The sequence below is a fragment of the Apis florea genome, unplaced genomic scaffold, assembly GCF_048593485.1.
Source record: "Apis florea isolate Af1SG1 unplaced genomic scaffold, ASM4859348v1 contig_37_pilon, whole genome shotgun sequence".
NCBI classification, from domain to species: domain Eukaryota; kingdom Metazoa; phylum Arthropoda; class Insecta; order Hymenoptera; family Apidae; genus Apis; species Apis florea.
Window position 1 is genome coordinate 2,768,288 of NW_028256861.1, and position 22,977 is coordinate 2,791,264.

Genomic DNA, 22,977 nt, shown 5'->3' on the forward strand with positions numbered 1-22,977 from the left:
TTTTTTCAATCAACTTCTTTTACTTTTTTATATTCTTTCACAAAAATTATAGCGTGAAATGGCTCTTTATCTTGCAAAATTAAATTGCTTATAATTTTTAATAATTAATAATTTTAAAAAATTGCTATCTTTTTATTAACAAGTATAAAGTTACATTAAAATCTATATTTTTTTTCTTTATATAACTCTGTATACAGAATAGTATATTTTTCGCGCGAAATATGTAGTAGTCGAGAAACGAAACTTTACTTTGATCGTCGAAGCATCGAGTCGGTTCGGTAGGTAATATGGTAAAATTTTCCATACGAAATTTTCTCCTGGGATATTTTCTTTTCCCGTATGCTATTTTGAACACGGTCTGTTTACGAAATTCGAACTGGATACGCGAATCGTTTGAAATATCGACAAATCGTCAATTCAAATTCTACGTGAATGTGATATTTCGTATCGATGCAATTTTAACGGAGGATTATTGCTCTATTTTATCGACGCGTATAAATACGCTAATCAGAGTATTTTGTTTTCATTTGTTTCTCTTATTTTCTCGTGTTTCTTCTTTTTTTGTTCTTTTGTATCGATCGATTGTAAACGAGTGACAAATGAATTAATATGGATATTCGTAATTAAATGTATATTATTTTATTAAACGGAGAAATAGAACTATAAGATAAAAATTATGTTTTGTTATTATTTAATACGTTCGATACTATGTGCCATATATAGGTTATCTCGAGGGACTTTGACATTTTGATTTCATTATTAGTGGAAAAAAATGTTTTAAAAATTAAACGGTGTTAAAGGAAGAGATATTATGATATTACTATTTCTTTTTGTGAGTGGATGCTGTAAAGAATGTATGAAGTTTGTTTTTTTAACTGGAATTGTATATATTTTAATAAACATATTAATCCATGTATGTTTAAAATTATTTGATAAATTATTCATTTAATTGATGTATCGAAAAATATATAATTTCATTTAAAAAAATAAGCTTGAATTAAAATTCATATAAATTTTATGCATCCATTTATAAAAGATCATTAATAATATCAAAATATATATTTCCTCATACTATTCTTTTATCTATTAAATTTCACTATGAGTAATAATACTGAGCAAATTAAAATATCAAAATAAAATACTCTGTATGATAAATAATATACATATATTTTATTAGTTTATTGCATATAAAATGGCCAATTTCATTAATCCGTATAATTAATTTAATATTAAATGACTAAATGTTCTCTTGAATAATATTTATTACATTTTAATTTAAAGTTTGAAACTAAATAAATATAAAATTTGAATGTTAATTTATCAATTTTAACTATATAAAATTTATCTACATGAAGAAGATGTGTGTATTATTGCATTATTATATTTACTATTTATATTAATTTAAGAATTATTACTAATATTAATTATGTATTATTATATTTATATTTTAATATCATTTGATTGTCTTTTTATATTTAAATTTGAAATTCATAATAAATTGCTGATAACTTTAATAAAACTTTCAAAAAAATTGTATTAAAGAAACAAATAATTTTTTCATTAGTACAAACTAAATAATTATTAGAAGTAACAGTTAATTATAATAATTTTAATTCTTTTCGATGAACCAAATGTAGTGAATTTTAATTAATATTATTTTCAATAAATTTATTAGTGTCAAAACTCTTATATTAAGGATTTGACCATTTTATCTGCAATAAGAATAAAATTGCAGAATATTATCTCCATAAATAATAAATATATTTTAAATTTTCACATTTGTTAAATAAAACATTCTGCAATTACCCTTATTTTGCATAAATTTTGCATATTTTAACGTTCCATATATCTTTGTATAAATATAATAGATAATTAACGATTAAAAATTAGAAACTAACAATTTCTGCACGTATTATGCATATTTTAACGTGTAATATTTAGAAATTCATAATTCAGTTTTAATATATTGATTAACATTTTAAAAACTAAGAAAAAATTAGCGTGAAATATAAATTCAAATTAACCTATAATTTATAATGAATCTTTATATAAATAAAATATGTAATCATTAGTCATGGTAAAAAATTTATTTTTTAGCGATAAAAAAACATTCCTCAGTTAAAAATCTATCTTTCTTTTTTTCTTATTCTTTTTTTTTTTTGTTTCTATTTACAAAAAAATATAACCAACCGATTTAAGATTTCTCAAAAATAATTTTTAATGTTTATATGAAATTTCTTAAAGTTGTTTCTCTAATTTTTATTTATGATTCTAATCTAAGATTCCTTATATGAAAAAATCGAAAATTCCATTTTTTTTCTTTATCATAAGATATATTTTTTATTATAAAGTAAGGTTAAAAAAAAATTGTGAGATAAAGAATTCAGAGTCCAACAACTTAATATTTCTTTCTTTTTCTCTCTTACTTTCTCTTTTTCCTTTCGCTTTTCAATTTTATTCTTACTCTCATTACAGTCACATAGTTTACGTTTCTCTTACTCTCATCACAGTAATGCTTGTCTAAATTTAAGTAAATTAACGAAATTGAAATTCCTATGGAGCAGGTAGTAACTTCCAAGAAATTATCTTAAGCTCGAACTCCTCGACAAGAAAAGAGAATAAATATAATAATGAAAGTAAATAGAAAAAGAGAAAGTTTATAAATCAATAATTGGCAAGTCGGTCATTAGAATTTAGGCAAGCATCGTGATCGTGGAGATAAAAAATGAAATACAAAAATTATAGAAAAATAATAAAAATAAATAATAAAAATAATAAATGAAATCCACAAAAAATTTTTTAGCGTGAATTTCTCTTCGGACCAAAAAAAAAATTTTTAAAAAAGACACGATGCTTTTAAGATTAAATCGAAGATTCGAATCGAAGATTTAATAAGAAAGTCTCGGTGAGATTAGGTATAAGATAGCAATTCGATATCAAGTTGGAAAGAAGAACACGGAAACCGTATTTCTAGTTTTCGTCAAACTTTCTTCTTCAATAACCTTCCGTTGTTTCCTCCTTACTTCATCCTCCGTCTCTGGAATTCAATTTCGTTACTTTTCCTTTCTTTCGTTCTGTGGACGAACATTCGCAAACACTGTTCATCTCTTTCCATCGAACTTTTCTTCTCGGCATTGAATTGAAGTAACTTGACGCTCGATCTCACCGCAAATTCGATTCAATGTATTAAAAACTTGAAAACGTGCCCGCCATTCACATATGTTGCTCGTATGTACATTTGTTTTCGTTGTGTGAAATTGATACATATTATATATATATATATATATATATTATTTGATACAATATTTATATTACAAACACGATACGTCTGAAAAATTATATTTTATTTAATGAAAGTATAATCTTTTTTTTTTTTTTTGGTATTACAATAAAATATTGATTTTATTTTATTGTTAATTTTGATATATCAATAATGCAAAATCATGATGTTAATCATAATTATTCAGTAATTATTAAATAGTCAATAATTATTAATTAATGATTAAGAAAATTAATCATAATTGTAATCAGTTCAATACTCATAAGATAATTATGCTTTAAATTATGATTAAATCAGTGATTAATTTGTTATCATAATAATAATAATAATAGTATAAAAATATGTATATACTTACTATTTACATTATTTTGATATGTAAAACAAATTGCTTATATACTTTAATATTTATTAAACATTTTGATAATTTAAAAATAATATACCATGTATCTTTAGAATAATTATTAATTATTGTTACATATAAAAATAATCTATCATCAGAAATTGAAAATAAAAGCTTTTATCAATTATAATTGTTAACTAAATTAAAAAAATATTCCTTTTAAACTAGGTATTAACTATTTTTACTGTTGTTAGATTGGAATAACATCATCCCGATCAATTATTGAATCCATTATTAACCGATTGGTCGATAATATCAAGCATTTGCTATATCTGTATTATATATGTATGTTATGTATCATATAAGTATTACACAATATTATTAGATTAGTCTCTGTGAAGAGATTACGATTACTCTCAATAATCGATCATAATAATGATTAAAATGTAATTAAACTCTGATCTTCGATCTGATTTTCGTTTATCCATTACATTATATTCTTGACAATTTTTTCATAACTAAAAATAATATGCTTCATCGCGATTAATGTATCCATAAATGTGTTCCAGCTTTCTATCTCTATGTATCCATCGTTTTATGTTTCCAGTAAAAGAAAAATAATAATATTTCATAAAACTTGTGCCCTATTTGGCCGCTTGCCGACCATTTTGCTGTTCTGAACAAATAAAAAAAAAAAAAAAGATAGGGCAAGAGTGTAAACAGTTTCACCTTGACCAATCCAGTTATTTGATTTATGAATTATTTACACTTTACGAATTACTACACGAACTCATTTATACAAATCCTTTGTTCGTATACGTGCACATTTTTGTATCTGTTTATATATCTTTCAAATTATTAAAATTATTTATAAAAAATTTATATGCATATATAAAATAAATTCTTTTGTTTCAATCTTAGATATAAATAAATAAATAGACAGATTAAAACAAATAATTTTATTGTATTTATGAACGTTTTTTATATAAATATCTTATTCTAGAGATTTTCAATCAGTATTTTTTTTTTTTCAAGATAAAAAGAAGAGTGTAATGGAAATATATACACAAGTCATCGTAATCGTTTGTAATAAATTTTAAGAAAGAGAAATAAATTTTAACCGATTTATTTATTAATTAATATTCTCCCTCAATAACTTCTCTTTATCTTAACGATATTATCGACATATCGTTATATCGATATATATCAATTAATCGATAATAATGGACAGTTATATTTCTACAATATTGTTTCACGATATTATTTTTTTTTTTATATTAAATTGGACAAAAATTAATGAACAATTTTTGTGTACTTTTTTTTTTTTTTTACAAAATATCAAATAAAAAAGTTTTAAAAATATTTATCAGAAAGAAAATTAGACAGTTTAGTACATGTATATCCAATTTAAAAAAATTCAAAATCAATGGTATAGTTTATTTCTATCTCGTCTCATTTACACTATATTTTTCACCAGGATTATCCCTATCGAATTCCTATCTCGTCCACCTTACGACTGTTTCGTTTCTCTTTTTATGGATGTTTCGCACGAATCGAACAAAACACGTAATATAACGAAAACAAAAAGAAACGAAGAGAAGGAAGGAGAAAGAGTTCCTTTGACAGGAATTTTCTCGTAAATTGTATTTTACGTTTCTTTGTTTGCCATCCTGTCCGACGGCGAAGGAATGCAAATTATCTGTACAACAGTGTCTTTTTTAGAAGATAGTTGGTATGAATGAGACACGTATCGTATGAAAGCGATTATTTTTTTTTTTTTTTTCATGTTTTAAACTGAAAGTTTCTCCAAATATTTTGCAAATTATATTATCATTTTATATTTTGCAAGAAAATAGTACATTATACTTTTTAATTTTTTTAAAGAATAATGCAATATGCATTTTTGTTTATGCGAACACCCATTATATTACGTTCTATTACGTAAATATTTTATTACAGATATGAATAATACATTTTCCATTATAGTCTATAAATATATAAAGAATTTATTTTTTTTTTTTTTTTAGGATTTTATTTCGAAGCATTTAAAAAAAAACTTTTTAACTTCAAAAATAAGTTTGAAACCTAAAAATAATATCATAGAAATAATGATAGAATCATACAATTCTGAAGAAATTATATAATTTATTCTAAATTTAGACTCTATAGATTTGATTTTTTTGAAAATGAAAATGTTCTACTACTATATTATGTATTATAATAATGAAATAATTGATCTCTTTAATGATGTAAATTAAAATAATTGTTTAATTTTCTTTTTCTTTTTTCAAACAAACAAAATATCATTCATCTCTTCAACTCTTTGATCTCATCACTATTATGAGACTGTGATGTATATTGTCTCATAATCATAGATATAATAGATATGGATGCAAATTAAAATATACAAATATATAAGAAATATATAAAAAATTAAATAAATGGAATTAAAATAGAGATCTGCTCCTTTCTTTAACATATATCAAATCTGATTATTTTAAGCAATTTTCAAATTACATTTATTATAAAACTATTCAAGAAACAATTTATTTTTAAAATAACATAAATATTTCATATATAATTAATTAAATGATTTAGTTAACATTCCACGAAATAAATTATTTAAATTATTTCCTATTATTAATTAATTTCTTAATATTATTATAATTATTGTTATGATACTAATACTATTACTATTACATTATACTATTGTTATACTATTATTCAATATTTTTTGTACATCATATGCATTTTGTACAATTCCAATTTTCCATAAATATATCATCATATATCATCAATTTCAAAAATTACGAATAACTCATAATCTAATTCCTCTTACTATGTTTTTTACCTGTAATAATATTTATCACGTTACTATACGTTTAATATGTGTGCTATTTGATTTTTATAGACAAAAGTTCTCTCGTGTTTCAGCTTATTCTCGGATTTGAGAAGCCTGGCGGGCACGACCCTTATGAATCTCTTGGCAGCTCTCTTCATGGTTCAACTACTCTTCATAGTTGGAGTGGGTGGCGTTCAGGTAAGTTTCGACAGCTTTTTCCAAAGGAAGAATTTTCTTCCTCTTCTCCCTTTTTTAACTTTTGCTCCTTGTTAGATATAACTAGATCTATTCGAAGATTTGGCATTACATAAGTGATTTTTTATACAATTTTAAAATAATTTTTAAAATAATTTTTAATAAATATCATGTATAATTTATAAAATATTTCACACGAAAAGTATATCGATTTACTTGTAATAAAACGATTTGTTTGTCGCTTTATGAAGTTATTTATTATTTATATTTTTTTATTGAAATTAACTCTTATTAAATATGCAACGTTTCAAATAGTTATATTATTACTGTGTACAATTATTATCATTATATATTATTTATATATATATATAATTTATAAAAATAAAAGTTACAAAAGTAATATTAATTAATTATTTATTCTGAATGTTAATTGAAAAATAAATTATCAATTAACGAATAAACTTTATTGTTTTCAAATAATTAATTCTTCAATTACGCACTTGGCCAAATAAAAAACATAATATCGATTAAAAAAACATTATACGTACCGAATAATGATTAATAATTTAAAAATAATTAGTTCAAATAAATTTCGTCCAAAACTATTTTTGTCGTATTAATTTAAATCACGAATTATATTTTAATAAAAAAATATACTCAGCCATATCATCATCTTTTTCTCAACAACGTAAAACTATTCTCGTGTAAATTGTAAAGAGGTTTTTATCCGTCACGCGTGTCAGGTTAATTAGCGCAGATTTACCGTCTCTCGGTAAAAAAGGGAAAAAAGAAATCGAACGAGAAAAGAAAACGGTTCGAGGCGATGGATAGATTACCGAGAGAGCACGAAGCTTTTTCTTTTAGGGAAATAAAAAAAAAAAAAAAAAAAAAAGAAAGAAAGAAAAAAGAGAAAGACGTTTACACGTAACGTCCGAGAACTCGGTTGGAGGAAAAGTGAATAGAAATCGGGCAAGTCGCAGAGGGAATGTCATTGCATGGCAAGGGAGGGAATTCTAAATGGTTAAAAGCGGTCTCGCGAGTGCACGTAGCCTGGAATCATCGTGGCAATACTCTAGAGTCAAACAAAAGCCACGGGATTCTGTTCAACGTGTGACTTCTCAGTTGCTAAGCTCTCTAATGAAAACAGCACCGCAAAGGACAGGCGACTTCTGCCAGAAACAACTATTATGCGCCTCTCTGTTTCTTTTGCTTTCTCGCAAAAATATTTTTCTCTTTCGGTTGAAAAAACATAGCCATGTCATTAGGAGAGTAGTAGCGTGTAGCGCGAAAGAGGTTGGCAGTTTGATGATGTCTCGAGTTAGTGTAGGTTATACATGTGTATATGTGTGTGTGTGTCTATTCGCACACCTATACTTATTTTTTTCTTTCTTATCTCCAGCTTTGCCTGTAATTGTAAATATATGTATACTATTGTTTCCAGACCAGAGTTCATAAAATGTTTCTGCTTCTTTTAAGTCCAAGACTTTTTGAATGTGAAAAAATAAAATGTTGGGAATACAAAAAGTAAAAGATATTTAATCTATATATAATATATAGATAATAGTGAAATCTTTAAAAATATCAATGATTATTAATTATTAACTATTAGCAGTCAATTTATTACTTTCTTTACTTTTTCAAATATTCGATATTACATTTTTTCACATAAAAAATATTAAAAAAATATATATTTTGTTAATTCTTAAAATTAATTTAAACTAAATGTTTGTCATAGTCATTTATAATAATTAAAATAAAAAATTATAATGAACTTTCACGACAACCATTATTTTTCATTAATGTTTCTTTGTTTATAAATTCTTGTTCCACTGAATCTCTGTTTTCGTTATTTTTATGTATGAACATGGAATTTCATTTAATGCAAACTTAAATTGTTTATAATTTAATAAATAAGCCTTGATCATCATTTTTATATACCAAACTTTTACGTTTATTTTCATATTTAAAATTAAATCTACAAAGATTTTCCATGAATATAATAACATTTTACATAACTTTATTTAACTTTTATATAAGTAATGTAAGAAAAAGAACGAAAGAAATTAATAATGAATGATTAAATACTGCGTTGTGATTCGATCTTAATCGTAAAGAAAATATATTTCTAAGATTTAGTATACGTGTACACAATATACATAAATTATATTTGATGTAGATTAAGTCGTTAATTTATCGTTATATTGGAGAGCATCTAAAGAATTTAATCCCTTGATTTATAATAGGATATTCTGAAGCTCACGTTTAATAAATGGTATATTTTAAAGTTTATAACAAAATGAAAATATGTTTCGATTTTAATAAATCGAAGAATTAGCAATCTAGGAGAATTTAAAATCATTTCAAATTGAATTGAAAATTTGTTTCCTGGAAATAACTCACTATTGATTAAAAATGCGAGAGAGATTTTTTAAAATATCGAGAATTTCGAGAAACTTGAACTACGAAATCAGATTTCTATTAGATCCAAATAAATAGATTTTTTTTTTTTTTCACTTTTAAAAAGATTCTATTCAAATTTTTCATTTTATAACATCAACATTTTCATAAATGTAACTATGGAATTTTTATGAAAATGAGCATTATAATTAAAAGATTATTTAAAAAATGGAACAGATATTTTATAATCTATTTAACAAAAGTATTGTGGAAACAAATTATTTTAAAATATTTATTGAAAAAGATTTCATAAAATAAATAAAATACTAATTTTATTTAAAAATATATATCATATCATTTATGTGTTTATGATAGATATGATGTAATATTGTTAATATTATTACTAATAATATTATTCATTCAATATAAGTTTCACATTTAATTAAATAAATATATTTATCAAGTTATCAAATATATGTATTGATATTTGTTATAATAATGAAAAACATTTTTAATATTGATAAATAATATTTGTTTTTGTAAATAAATTTCTATAAGTTGTTTCAGAATATTTGTTAGAAAATAAAATAAAATTCTCTGAGATAAATAAAATTATCAAATTATTAAAAGATAAATAACTTTATTTAACAAATAAAATATCATAATACGTGAATAAGAAACATTATAAATTATTATTTAATATTTTTCTCTATTCTTAAATAATATTTAAGAATATTTCAATATTTGTATTTATGATGATGGAGAACCTTTTTTAATATAAATGGATGAAATATGTGTTTCTGTAAAAAAAAAAAAATCTTTATTTTTATATTTCATAAATTCTTATCAAACTAGAATTTCTATTATTAAGAAATTTTTTTTAATCAATGTTCTCATCAAAACTTGTAATGTGAAAACTTTTTAAAAAAAAATTTCATGGTCCATGTTATAAATAAAATCTTGATTGCCATTTTAATATAAGCCATGGAATGCCATGAATCCAGAAATTTTAATTAATATTCGTAGATAGAAAAGAAAAAAAGTGATAGTAACATTATATTACACGAAATATTACTTTTAAAATTATAATAATTAAAACTAGTGTAATAATTATTATAAATTACAATACAATACAAAATATCCTTTTTTTTTTTATTCTTTTTCTATTCTATTAATAGAATTTTACAAGTTTACAAACAAGAAACTGTAGATCATTTATGAAAATTATTTATATTATAATTCATATTTATAAATATTTAAGAAAAGAATAGCTTTTTTTTATTTCAGTATTGATTTTGTTGATTTTAATTTATAACTAATGATTTAAAATATGAAAGTTCATATCATAATTCCATTTTCTATTAATTGGACTTGCATTATGATTGATCATGTCTTTATGGTTCTTCCCGATTATCTCCTGTTTCCTGCCAATCTTCGTATCCTAATATTCCTAAGCAAATATTGTTGCCAATTCTAATGAATTTTTCTACTATTTCGAGAACACGATAAGACTAAAAGATTTGAAATAAATTAAAAATAACTATCATTTCACAAGTATTTTTAATTTACATATTTATCTATAAATATCGTTTTTCATATTCGTTTTAAAATATGAATTTATAACATAAAAGTAAAGAAAATAAAAATTACAATATATCTACTTAATAACATGATAAGAATTTGAATTAAAGACAGATAAATGCAAAAGGTATAATTAAAAATTTATTAAAATTTATTGTCCACGATAAAAATTAATTTTATCGAAACTATCTTCATATTAAAGCTGATTAAAATTAAAAATAAACTTTTCTCATTAATAGAAAATAATCATACAATTTTAATTTTAACTTTTCCGTTCCATCCTAAATTATATACAATATTTATGCTGCCTTTTAATTAAAACTAAATCCTATCCAGTGTTTCAAAACTGAAAAATCTAAGAAATTTAATTTCAAAAAATTAAATTGTATTTAATTTAAAATTTTGTCATTTTCTTTTCCATCCTTTTTTAACCTCTTCATGTTATAAGATTAAAGACATCGTTACAATTACTCTCAAAACAATGATAGTCGAGTAAAATATTATCAATGCTTCAAATTTTTTGCTCTTAACATTAAAAAAGATTCTATAGTGAAGAGTTCTTCGATAGATTTTTAATTTTTTTTTTTTTTTTTTTTTTACTTGGAATAATTCTAATTTAAAAAACTAAATACATTATATGTAAAAAAAAAAAAAAAAAAAAGATTAAAACGAACAGATTAAATGAATCAGATTATTTTAAAATATCTTTAAGAATTTAAAAAACATTTAAAAAATTACAAATTTCCTTTCCTTTTTGGTATTACTTGCACTTACTTCTACATTCGACGATTCTTTAGCTTTCGCCTCTGTTAAAACTTCTATTCTTCTTTCGAATGCCGAACACGGCAAACGATCCCAGATCCAATCGAGATTCGAGGCAAAAGTTGACCCGAATCTAACTCGAAGCTAATGCAAACGAAATTCGTTGAATTTAATCCGAGCAAGCAAAGCGGATTTACCACATTCGTTTGGAATCACATTTTCGAACGAGAACTCTCAAGCAGCATCGTAATTATTTCACTGAGCAGAGTGTAGAGTGAACATCGAAGTCGTGTTGTAAATATATCGGATAAAAAAAGAAAAAAAGATTGTTAGAAACTGGGGATTTTCATGCAAATACATATTTTCCTTACTTGCGTGCGTTTTGTTGCATATTTTGGATAAACAACGTAAATGAGTGTGTTCCATATTTTTCTTCCATAGAAAAAATTAGAAGAAATATCGATACGATGATAAAACAAATGTACAAGATATTAAATATTCGTGAGACAGTTTTAAAGATAAATTAAATAACTAAATAAATAATAGATAATTTCAATTTTGATATTAAAAATGAATAAAATACATTTTTATGACATATTTAAAAAAAAATAATTTTAATATTTAAAAAAGTAAAGATATAATAAATGATTAAAGAAATGATTAAAGAAATAATAAGTAAATGTATGTATATCTATATAAGTATATGATAGAGTGTTTATACAGCGCTAGTGTCGCTAGTCATCATAGTATTAAGTTACAATTTGTGTTTACGTTTAAAGAATGATGAAACAAGATGGAAATAGAGGGAGATGAAGTTATTTTATATTATTGCTTATTAACTTAAATAAGCTTCAAACAATATTTTTGTATATTAACTTTTGTGTTTGTTTCATTCTCTAGAATTGATTCTCTAAAAAATTTTATAAATATTTTAATATCCTTATATACTTCATTACCTTTTATGAACCGTTATAAATATTTGACTTATTCATTTTCATGATCCTTAATTTAATCATATTGTTTGTTTATATCTTAAATAATGAAATATTCGTGAATAGATATTTTTTATATATTAATTGAATATTTCAACAGTACTATAAATAAAAAAAAACTATAAATAAGAAAAGTAAAATCCAAATTTTGTCTAACATGACAATGAATTGGTTTATTGATCTATTATAATTATTTAAATGAAAAGATTAAATTTTTAAATGATTTATGACATTTTAAAAAATTTGTCGATCAAATTTTCATTTTAATCTAAAATATTACTGTGAAAGGTAATTTTTTTTTTTATTATTAAAAGTCATAAATCTTGCTCTTATATTTCAATGTTGTTAATGTGTTTATCGTAGTGAAAAATCACTTGAATGAAGCGAAAAATGGCCATTTTTCTTGTATAATTGCTATCAATTGATCCATTTAAGCATAATATTTTTTGCCATTATCCGTATGATAAAAATTTATAACAAAGCATTCTTTTGTAATTCCAAACAGACAACAAAATCTTTTTAATCGTCCTCGCAAACGAACTTGTTATACACCCTAATTGTAATGTAAAAGCTTCCTTTTAACGTTACGTGCCTGGTATATTTCTCTTTTATCTTTGCTATCTTGCGCATAATACATGGAAAATATATTTTTATAATTTATTCGTTGTAATTATGCATTTTGAATTAATTTATTAAAAATTATGGATAAAAATTTTATTTTAATAAAATATTTTATTTCAATAATGTCGCTAAAGTTTTTGTTACAATTCAATTTATGTTATTATCGAAATTTTATAATATTATTTTGATAATATTGAAAAATTTTGTTTCATATTTTTATACATTATTTAATTTTGTTAATTATTAGTAAAATTTTATAAATTATTCTAATAATAGCAACAAAATTTTACAATAACAAGTTTTACAAATAAATTTTTTACTTTTACATTTTACAGTTTTATATTTAAATTTTAATTTCAAGTCATCTAATGAATTATTATTCAATGTACTTAAAATTGATAAAAAATATTTTATAAATTGGAATTTATAACTTGTCAAATTACAAGAAATATTATTAATTGTATTAAATTATTGTGCAAGAAGATTCAAAACTTAGTTTTCAAGAAGTAAAACATTAAAATTTTTCTTTATACTTTTTATTAAAATGAAATTACTATTTAAGGTTACAGATAATTTTACCTCTCTAATTTTGTTTCTTTTTGTTTTAATACTAAAAAATATGATATAAATTGTGATATAATTGAAAATGTAATGAAGTGATCCATTTTTTTTTTTTAAGCATAGTGAATTAAAAGATGTAAGAAAGTGGAATTGTTAATATCCTACTTCATATTTAAATAATTACAAATTAAAAATTTAATTATCATCATAATTAAACATTCAATTAATTTATTTTTTAATTTTGATCATTTTGTATTTTACATATTTACCAACTGAAATAATTTTATTTTTGCGTATTTTATTAAAATAAAATTTCTATATAATTTTTTTTATTTTAAAAGTATGTATCTTAAAAAGATTAAATTAAAATATATAAAATTTAATCAAAAGAAAACTAGATTATGTTTATACAAATTTTATCAACTAATTTAAATTTGATCTCTGTCTTATATAATAATAATAATAATAATCCTTTTCCCATTAATACAGTGACTATGAGTTTAAATGATAAATGTTCATAATAAAGTACTCTTTTGTAGTTTCAAACAGACGATAGAATTTTTAATGCCAACACTTATCACGTGACTTAACATGTACTTACAATAAATTTTCTCTTATTCTATTTCATTTTGATTAATCACTAATTGATATTATTTCTAAAAAAAAAAAATGACATCTTGCTTCAATATAAAATTTAAAATTAAAGGAATAAAAAATTATTAGATTTTTTAAATAAATAATTCAATAAATTAATTATTTTTCTGTATAATAAAATACATGAGATTAATGATAGAGAAAATATGGAGTATATATATTGAATGACATCTTATAATTATAATAGAATCTCGATAATTAGAATCTCAAGAGTCGAAATCTTCAAGTTATATAGATTTCGATTCATCGAAGTTTTCCATAAAAGATGTCTAACAAAAGAAAATTTGACATAGAAAGATTGTACGATAATTAAAACTTTTTCAATTGCAAAGATTCAAGGAAAGAAAAATTTATGAAAATCTTTTATCGTTTGAATAATTGGAACAATTATAACAATTGAAAGAAAAAACAATATAAGAATTATCAGTTATTGATAATTTGAAATTATAATCACTTTAAATTTTAAAGTCACTGATGATAAAAGTTATAGAGTTAAAAATGTAATGTATGCAAATTAATCGACTTATAAGAAATTTATATTTTGATTTACAAAGATTTTTATGGAGTAAAAGAAAATTATAATCTTAGTTATTCTCGAGTTTCAACTGTATTTAAATGACTTTAAATGAACTGTATTTAACTGTATAAAATGAATCTCAATATTCCCAATTTTTAATAAAAATGCATAAGAATATCACATTAAAATTTCGAATTGGAAAATTCATTATTTAAAAACACACTTGTAAAACTCTGTTATTAAATAATATCAAAAAATATAATTATTTCTATATTAACAATTAAAAACAGCTTATACACTATTACTAATATATTCTGTGTATGAAAAATAAAGTTGCTTTTTTGTTGCAAATCCTTCAATTCCCTAACAAAATGCTACCAAATGCAAAATGCAAAAATAGTTTCTAATTTAACTAGCTTTATATGTAGTATCTAGTTACATTTCTATGTTAAGGGAACATCTCGTAAACCAATCGGCATCGAAAAATTTCTAGTTAATTCTCGCGAGTATTATCGTTTAATTACTCGATCGTGCAAACTGGTATCGCGTCGATGAAAAACAACGTTCGAGAAGAACTCGGATTTGACGATACGTACTGATTCTCTCTTTTTTACGAAAGAAAAGAATACTTTGTGAGTACGAAAAAAATTGATTACAAATTTACAAAGATTTTATTATATACGCACGATTTGCGATATATTTTTTTTATAGACGTTGAAAAAGTTTATAATCCTCGGTCCACGAATTGCAAAGAGCGGAGATTAAAAAGAAAAAAAATTCCAATTATTCTTTCATCCGTACTTTGAATAACGAGCTCAGTCGGTATTAAACCGAAATGAAAATAACTGTAATTAAAAAATATTAACCATATTCGATTCAGAAAAGATAATTAGGTAGATAGAGGAAAAAATAAAATGAAATATCAAAAATATTTTTTTTTTTGTTAACAGAAAATCAGAAAAAAAAAATATTAGAACATAAAATTTGAAATGTTCTAATATTATAAATTCTTTTAAAGAATAAATTTCTTTAAAAGAATAATTTAAAGAAAAATTTTAAAAAATAGGAATACAATATAGATTGCATTATTAATAAGAATTTATAATTATAATTTAATAAGAATAATTTTTAACGATGCTTAAAACAAATTACATATAAAACTAAATAAAATATATTAGATAATGCTTTATTTTTATAAAAAAAATTTTTATTTTAATTATTTTCGAAAATCAAAATACTTAAATGTTGATAATTTAACTCTAGTAACATCTAGTGGAAAAACTGCGAAACAATATTGTAAAAAGCTGTACGAATTGACTATATCTAGCTTATAGTAGTGACTAGTACTGACATAAAAAAAAAAAAAATAAATGTAGTAATTTCATAGTAGATACAAATATATTATGAATATTATGAGTTAGTATGAATATAAAGTAAAAATTTTGAACAAATTAGAAATAAAATTTAGAAAGAAATCAGATATATATTACATATTATTTTAAATTTAAATATATCATTGCAAATTCAATATAAATGAATTTATCAGATTGCAAATATTTATATATTTATGCAAAATTTAAAAAAGATCTACAGATTACATATGATATGCAGGAAAGCATAAAATATTCAAAATATAGTTCGTTATTTTTATGGTATTAAAAATATGATGTAAAAATAATTCTTATTATAATCTATATAATTCATATTATAATCTAATTACAAATAATATTTAATTTAAAAACTTCATTATCAAAAAATATAAATATTTCACAAGATTGTATCTAGGTAGAAAAATTCATTTTTATTAGAATTTTTTTTTTTCCATTTAGCGTACTATTTACGCTAAGAGTAATGAACTCTTTTTTTTATCACGTTATATATTATGCATAATAATAAAAGGTACCAGATACTATGCTTCTTCATTGATTTCTTCTCGATGCCAACGATTAAAGGAAATTTTTAGACGAAGAGCAAATCGATAAAGGTTGAACGAGTAATTAGGTACTTCTAACCAATCGAGACCTACGATTGACCTGACCCATGAAGGATGTCGATTATCTGTCTTTCATTTCACGCGCGCACTCTCGATCTTCGATATTAAACTGAATGAGATTCTAGTCAAATTAAACTGTATATATACAGTTTAATTGAGGACATATTAAGAAAATTTCATTTTATGAAAAAACCGTTTATATATACCGTGAATATTGATGAAAAGATCACTGAATATAAAAAACATGAATACATTTCATAACTTTATATTGTAACATTCATATTAACCTTTCTTGTCGACACTGTTATACTCTTGAGATGCGACTATCGATTACGTTAAGGTAAACAAATAAAAGAAAATAGATATCGTGTAAGGGTGGAGTTGAAGAACACACTTTTCGTAACACACGAACTTTTTCATGGAAACAAAAAAAGAAAAATTATTAAAGATGCAGATTTGTATCAAACAAAAATTATAATATACGCACTTAAATTTGCAACGTTACACTTAAACTTGATTGCACTATACGAGTTCGAACGAATTTAACCGAACTTGAACGAATTAGAAAGAGACAGATATACTTATATATATTTATATATACTATTAGACAATTTCACTTTGTACGTGCAAATGTGAAAGTTTAAAAAATAATATATCTTTAAAAATTATCTATAAATTATCGATATTTTATTGATTCTTAATGATATATTAAGATAATTTAAAATATTGTTAAGATATATAGTAACACAAGAAAATGCAATGTATCAATTGTAAGAAAATCATTTAACACTTATTTCTTTCTATATGAAGCTATCACATATTACATATCGTCTTGTTTTTTATTTGAATTTATATTAAAGATATTAATTTTTCACTTGAATCTCCGATATAAAAATATTCAATTCTTACGAGCTATTATTTAACATAATTGTAACGCTCACGCCATCTATTGAGTAACTTTGTATGCAAGTGTAGCATTATTACACAGTTTTCTTTTTGTGTCTTTACTCTTTGTGACATCGACGCCAGGTGTTGTATATCAGTAAAAAAAAAAATCTTAGCTGTGTGTAAAGAAATCTGTGTCAAAGAACTTTTTATTGATAAAATTCTAACAATTCTAACAAATCTGTTAAAAATAACAATACGTAAGTGTAATATTAACCAAAATAATTTCAATGTGTTGCTAATGATGATAATGAATATGCTTATATGTATGAACAGATTCTGATAAAAAAATACAAAATATAAGATATCGATTATAATAATAATAAATGAAATTAAAACTTCAAAAAATTTCATAATAATTTTAGTTTTATATTTAAAATTATCTTATTAAAAAATAAAATTTTCAAATTTTTGCCTGTAGAATTGAATATATTCTTTATTTCTTTCAATATTTTTATATATTTAATTGCTGTTATTTCACCGTGAATTACTAAATTGATTATTTTCGAATATTGAAACATTTCGAAATTACGATCGAATCCTTTTTAAAAATTTTTTTTATTTTTCTTCATAAATGAATAAGTGTTAATCTATCATCATTTAATATTTCAAACATAGACTCATCATTCCATATAATATTTTCTCAACAATTTTTTATTCGTTAAACTATTGTAAAATTTGTGAACCTCAATCATTCAAAAGGAATTAACTTATTTTCCAAGATGATTATATGTGATATATTTATAACCTATATATGTATATAATCTAAAATATATACATACATAAATTATTTGATAGAAGAATAAAATTATACATAACAAAATTACAATTTCAATTATGTAATATTAATATGTTATAATATCTATAATAAATTCAAATAAACGTAAATATATTCTGTGTGACTTTATTAGGATTAAAACGCGGTCTACTTCATTCGCTTCTGTTCGCTTTAACTATAATATCGATATATCGACAATCGATAACATTCTGATATCAATATTTATCGATAATTTTATCGATAATTACATCTCTACTCCATTCTTTTTGCTTTTTTTTTTATTTCCTTCGCATTTATTTATTTTCTTTCTCGTTCGATTTATCTCTCTTATCTTTGTTCATAAATGTTATACCATATATGTATTTTACGTTATCTTTAATTCATTGCTACACTGTTTCATATGAAATTAGGGCAAACAGTTGAATTAGCTAAACGATTTAAGTTCTCTACGGGATCGTTATTTCATTTTTGATTTAACATTTTGCAATTGCATTACGATAACAACTCTGTTAAATTTTCTAACAAGCTATTGTTGCAAAATTCGTCTATTATGAATAAGTTATATATTAATAATAAATTACGATTATATATATTTAAACAATATAATTTACTATTAATTACATCATTTAGAATATTAAATCTGTTATTTTAGAAATGCAATTTCAGTTACAAAGAATTTTGTATTGTAAAATTTGAATGTAAAATCAAATTATTATAATTACAAATTATTGTAAAGAATTAAACAAATAATATGCAAACTTGATAAACAAACTGTAAAAATGTTTCTTTTACAAGACAATATAAAAGCAATTATATGTAGAAAAAAATAATTTAATTTTAGAATTAATATTATATCCATTATATTTTTTCAATCCAATATCAATTATTTGATTGAATTACTATATATTTTATTCATTGCAAAACCTTTTAATTAAATTTCTGAAAATATAAATTGCATAAATTAATATAATTGAAATAATAAATCTTTTGAAATTATAATTTTGAAATTATAATATATTATATATTATAGGTTAAAAATATACATAAATGTTATTATTTTTTATTCAAATAGCTTTTTAAAAAGATATTAGCTATGATATGATCTTATTATATTTAAGAAGATTTCTAGTAATCTTAATTAAATCTTGTTTGAAATAAGAATTAGAAATATTTTCCTAATAATTTTAAATAATATTATTTGAAATAATATTATTTATTTATAATAAAAAATCTTTAAAAAAAGTAATCTTAAAAAAGTATTATTTTAAATAATTATTTAATTTTTACAAGCATGTAATAAGCAGATATTTAAATTATATATTTTTTCATGGATTTGAAATAAGGAATTGAAATAAATATTTTCTTTTAGGATTTGAAACAGTTACCAAACTTTTTCATTTCTAATTATGAATTGTGAAACTTTTATAAAAAAACTTCTTACATTATAAGGTTTGATTGAAACAAATAAAAAAATTCTTAAAAATTAAAAGTTTCAGAACTTATAATAAAAAATTTTATATTAAACTAATATTAAAAGTCTATTGAAAATATTTAAAAATATTTTGTTCATCAATATTAAAAAAAGTGTAATATGTAATATAATAAAACATATTAATAATATGTTTTATTTATTAAATAAAATTGAAATCTAATTTGGTACAAAAACTAAAAAATTTTTTCTAATAAAAAATAAAATCTTACAACTTTTTTTCATAATATTTTTATTATACAAATTCTAAAATATCTATTCTGTTAAGAATAAAAAAAGTTTCTATTGATAATGTTTCCATAAAAATTTCACAGAAATTTTTGACATGAAATCATTCTATAGATTGTTTTGAACAAAATGCTTATTAGATTATTAACATCTAAAGATATTTAAATAATGATCAAAGTTAAACGTTGGATGAAAACATATTTATTTTTGCAGATATTTTCCAATTTTTTTCAAAAACTAGAAATTCTAAAGAGAAAATCTCCTATTCAATGCAGCAAATTTTCTTGTGTAGCAAGCGAGGCGACCACTATTATTGAGTATCATACCGCTATATCATCGTACATTTTCAAACTATTTTGCTTTTATACTGATAATAAAAATGATTTTGTAGCTTCTCGATTCTTTTCTCGTTTCTATCATATAATATGATTAGATTTTCTTCTAGATCGTTATTTTGAATAAATAAATTGAAATAAATTGAAATAAATTGAAGATTATCAACAAAAATGTTTTTTGGACGTTCTTTTAACTTTTATCATTATTTAAATATATTTAGCTGTTTATAATTTCATAATTATTTATATCATTTTATTTTGGAGGTTATATTCGAAATAACAGAAGAAACTTTTGTTAATATAATAACTTAAATGTAGTAAAAATTAATAAAATTTAGATTTAATTAATATCATTGCAAAAGCATAGAATAATTTCAAAGTTGAAAAATTGTTTTCTCTTTTTAAAATAGATTTTTTCAAAAATTGTCAATTCTAGAAAAAAATATATTCATATTTAGCACATTAAAATCAATAAGAAATGTCTGTTAATGTTGAATAATATAATAATCACAAAAATAATATTTGAAATAATTAATTTAAGTTTTGACATGTATAAAAATTATTGTAAGTAAATATTTTTCTATATATTTATTATTGTCAATAAATTTTCAAATATTATTTTATATGAACAAAATTGTTTTGATAATTATCTGCAATATTTCTTGCATAAAATATATTTAGCACTGATTTCTGCAAGATTTTACAGAAAATATGTATCTCAAAAATATGGGTGACACAGAAAAATATTTTAGAGAAAGTTCATAGGCTTCCAAAAGAAATATATGATGTCGATTTACATTTGACCTTACGATGATCCTGTGAAGATTTCGTTTAACTTTTGAAAAAAACATCTACATTTGTTATTATATATTCTCGTAGTTTTCAAAATCCTATCTAAAAGTCATCATATGTACCTCGCACATGTCAATTTCGAAATATGAATTTTCGAATTTGACATGCCATTGATCATGACAATGTATAGGTTTTTTCCAAAAAATATTAGAACATTTATAGAAAATAATATAAATCTGAAAAATGATTGAGAAAATATTTAATTAAATAGAATTATCATTATTATAACAATAATAATAGAATTATTTTTTAAGATTATTATCAAGATTATTTTGTTCTATAAAATAAATAAATGTATATATTACAATATGTACACATTCCAAATCTTACAACTTATATATAATAAAATTAAATTTTCTTCTTATCTATAATATTTTTATTAACCTGATAATATCATAAATTTAGTAGAAATTAATTAAATTGAATTATTAATTATATTTTACTTGAAACGATTAGGTATTCTAAAAATTTAAAATATATTTTTGATAAAGTTTTATAAAGTTTTTATAAATAAAGATTCTCATTATATGTTTCTTTTATGAATCTATAACTTTTGCATAAAAATATTTATATTTTTTTATATTTTTTTTTATGTAGAAGAAATGAAATTCTTTTTATATGAACTTCATTTATATTAAAATATCGTATAAAAGTTTTTTTCTTCTTTTTTTTATTACATACCAGTTTTTTTTATATTTTCCACGAAGTTTCATGATTTGCTTTTTTTTGCAAAAAAAAAGCAATTGTGGTGGATTATATTTCAATGATGTTTTACGATTTTCTTATATAGCCTACAGTCTATCTTAATATTAATTTCATCTTCCTGGAATTTTCCATTATTTTATTCTTTCAAAATGACTTACAGTAATATCTCAGATAACAGTTGCAGGATCAGCACTGCAATATATTAGTTTCGAGGAGGTAAATATTCTGAGATTTATCAGTATCATTTTTCCTGATTTCGTTGAGTAGGAAATGAGAAAGAAAAACATATCTTATGATAAAAGATAACATAAATTAAATTAATAATCTGTAAATTAAAATATTTTCTTATATATATATCAGTATTATTATATTCATGAGATATCTTTAAAAGCTTGATTCTAAAAGTCAAAATAAACAAGTTAATATACAATATGAAACTAATTTATTAACATTATTAAAAAAAATTATTAAATATTAACAAAATATATTTTTATCATTATAAATCATCTTATAAATACGGATAATAAATAATCAATACAATGCACAAACGATAATTAAATAAATATGATATACTGTTAGTAATTAATAGTCACGTGGAGCTAGTATCGCTTCAATAGTCAAAATGTTAAATTATAATAAGTTAAATGAAATGAAACAGAAATAGAATGAAACGTAAAGCTATTTCATTATTTCCATTTCACTTCATCAAATTTATAATAAATTTTTAATAAGTAAACCTTATCCGATATTTTTATTTTTGTTTTGCCTTTTAAAATTGATTTTTCAGAGGTATCTAAAAATGTATAAATACATTAACTACATGTATAAATATTATTTAAAAATTTATATATATTACATATTGCATAAAAATTCACAGTATACCAATAAATTAGAGCTTCCATGGAAGATA

The 22,977-nt window shown here is 21.7% G+C and overlaps 1 protein-coding gene and 1 long non-coding RNA gene across 4 annotated transcripts in view; both read left to right on the forward strand.

The window, feature by feature from the left end:
• The window catches only part of LOC100867557 (adhesion G protein-coupled receptor E3), a 139,017-nt gene that overhangs the window by 84,049 nt on the left and 31,991 nt on the right, over nt 1–22,977 (forward strand). For all 3 annotated transcript variants that reach the window (XM_086916103.1, XM_012495455.3, XM_086916105.1), the window contains exon 3: nt 6,555–6,660. In XM_086916103.1, coding sequence (XP_086772229.1) covers nt 6,555–6,660 — 106 coding nt within the window. The remainder of the gene's footprint in view (nt 1–6,554; nt 6,661–22,977) is intronic.
• Nucleotides 7,554–8,440, forward strand: LOC147656293 (uncharacterized). The gene is made up of 2 exons (XR_015294800.1): nt 7,554–7,980; nt 8,099–8,440. It is a non-coding gene; the product is annotated as an uncharacterized LOC147656293 (long non-coding RNA).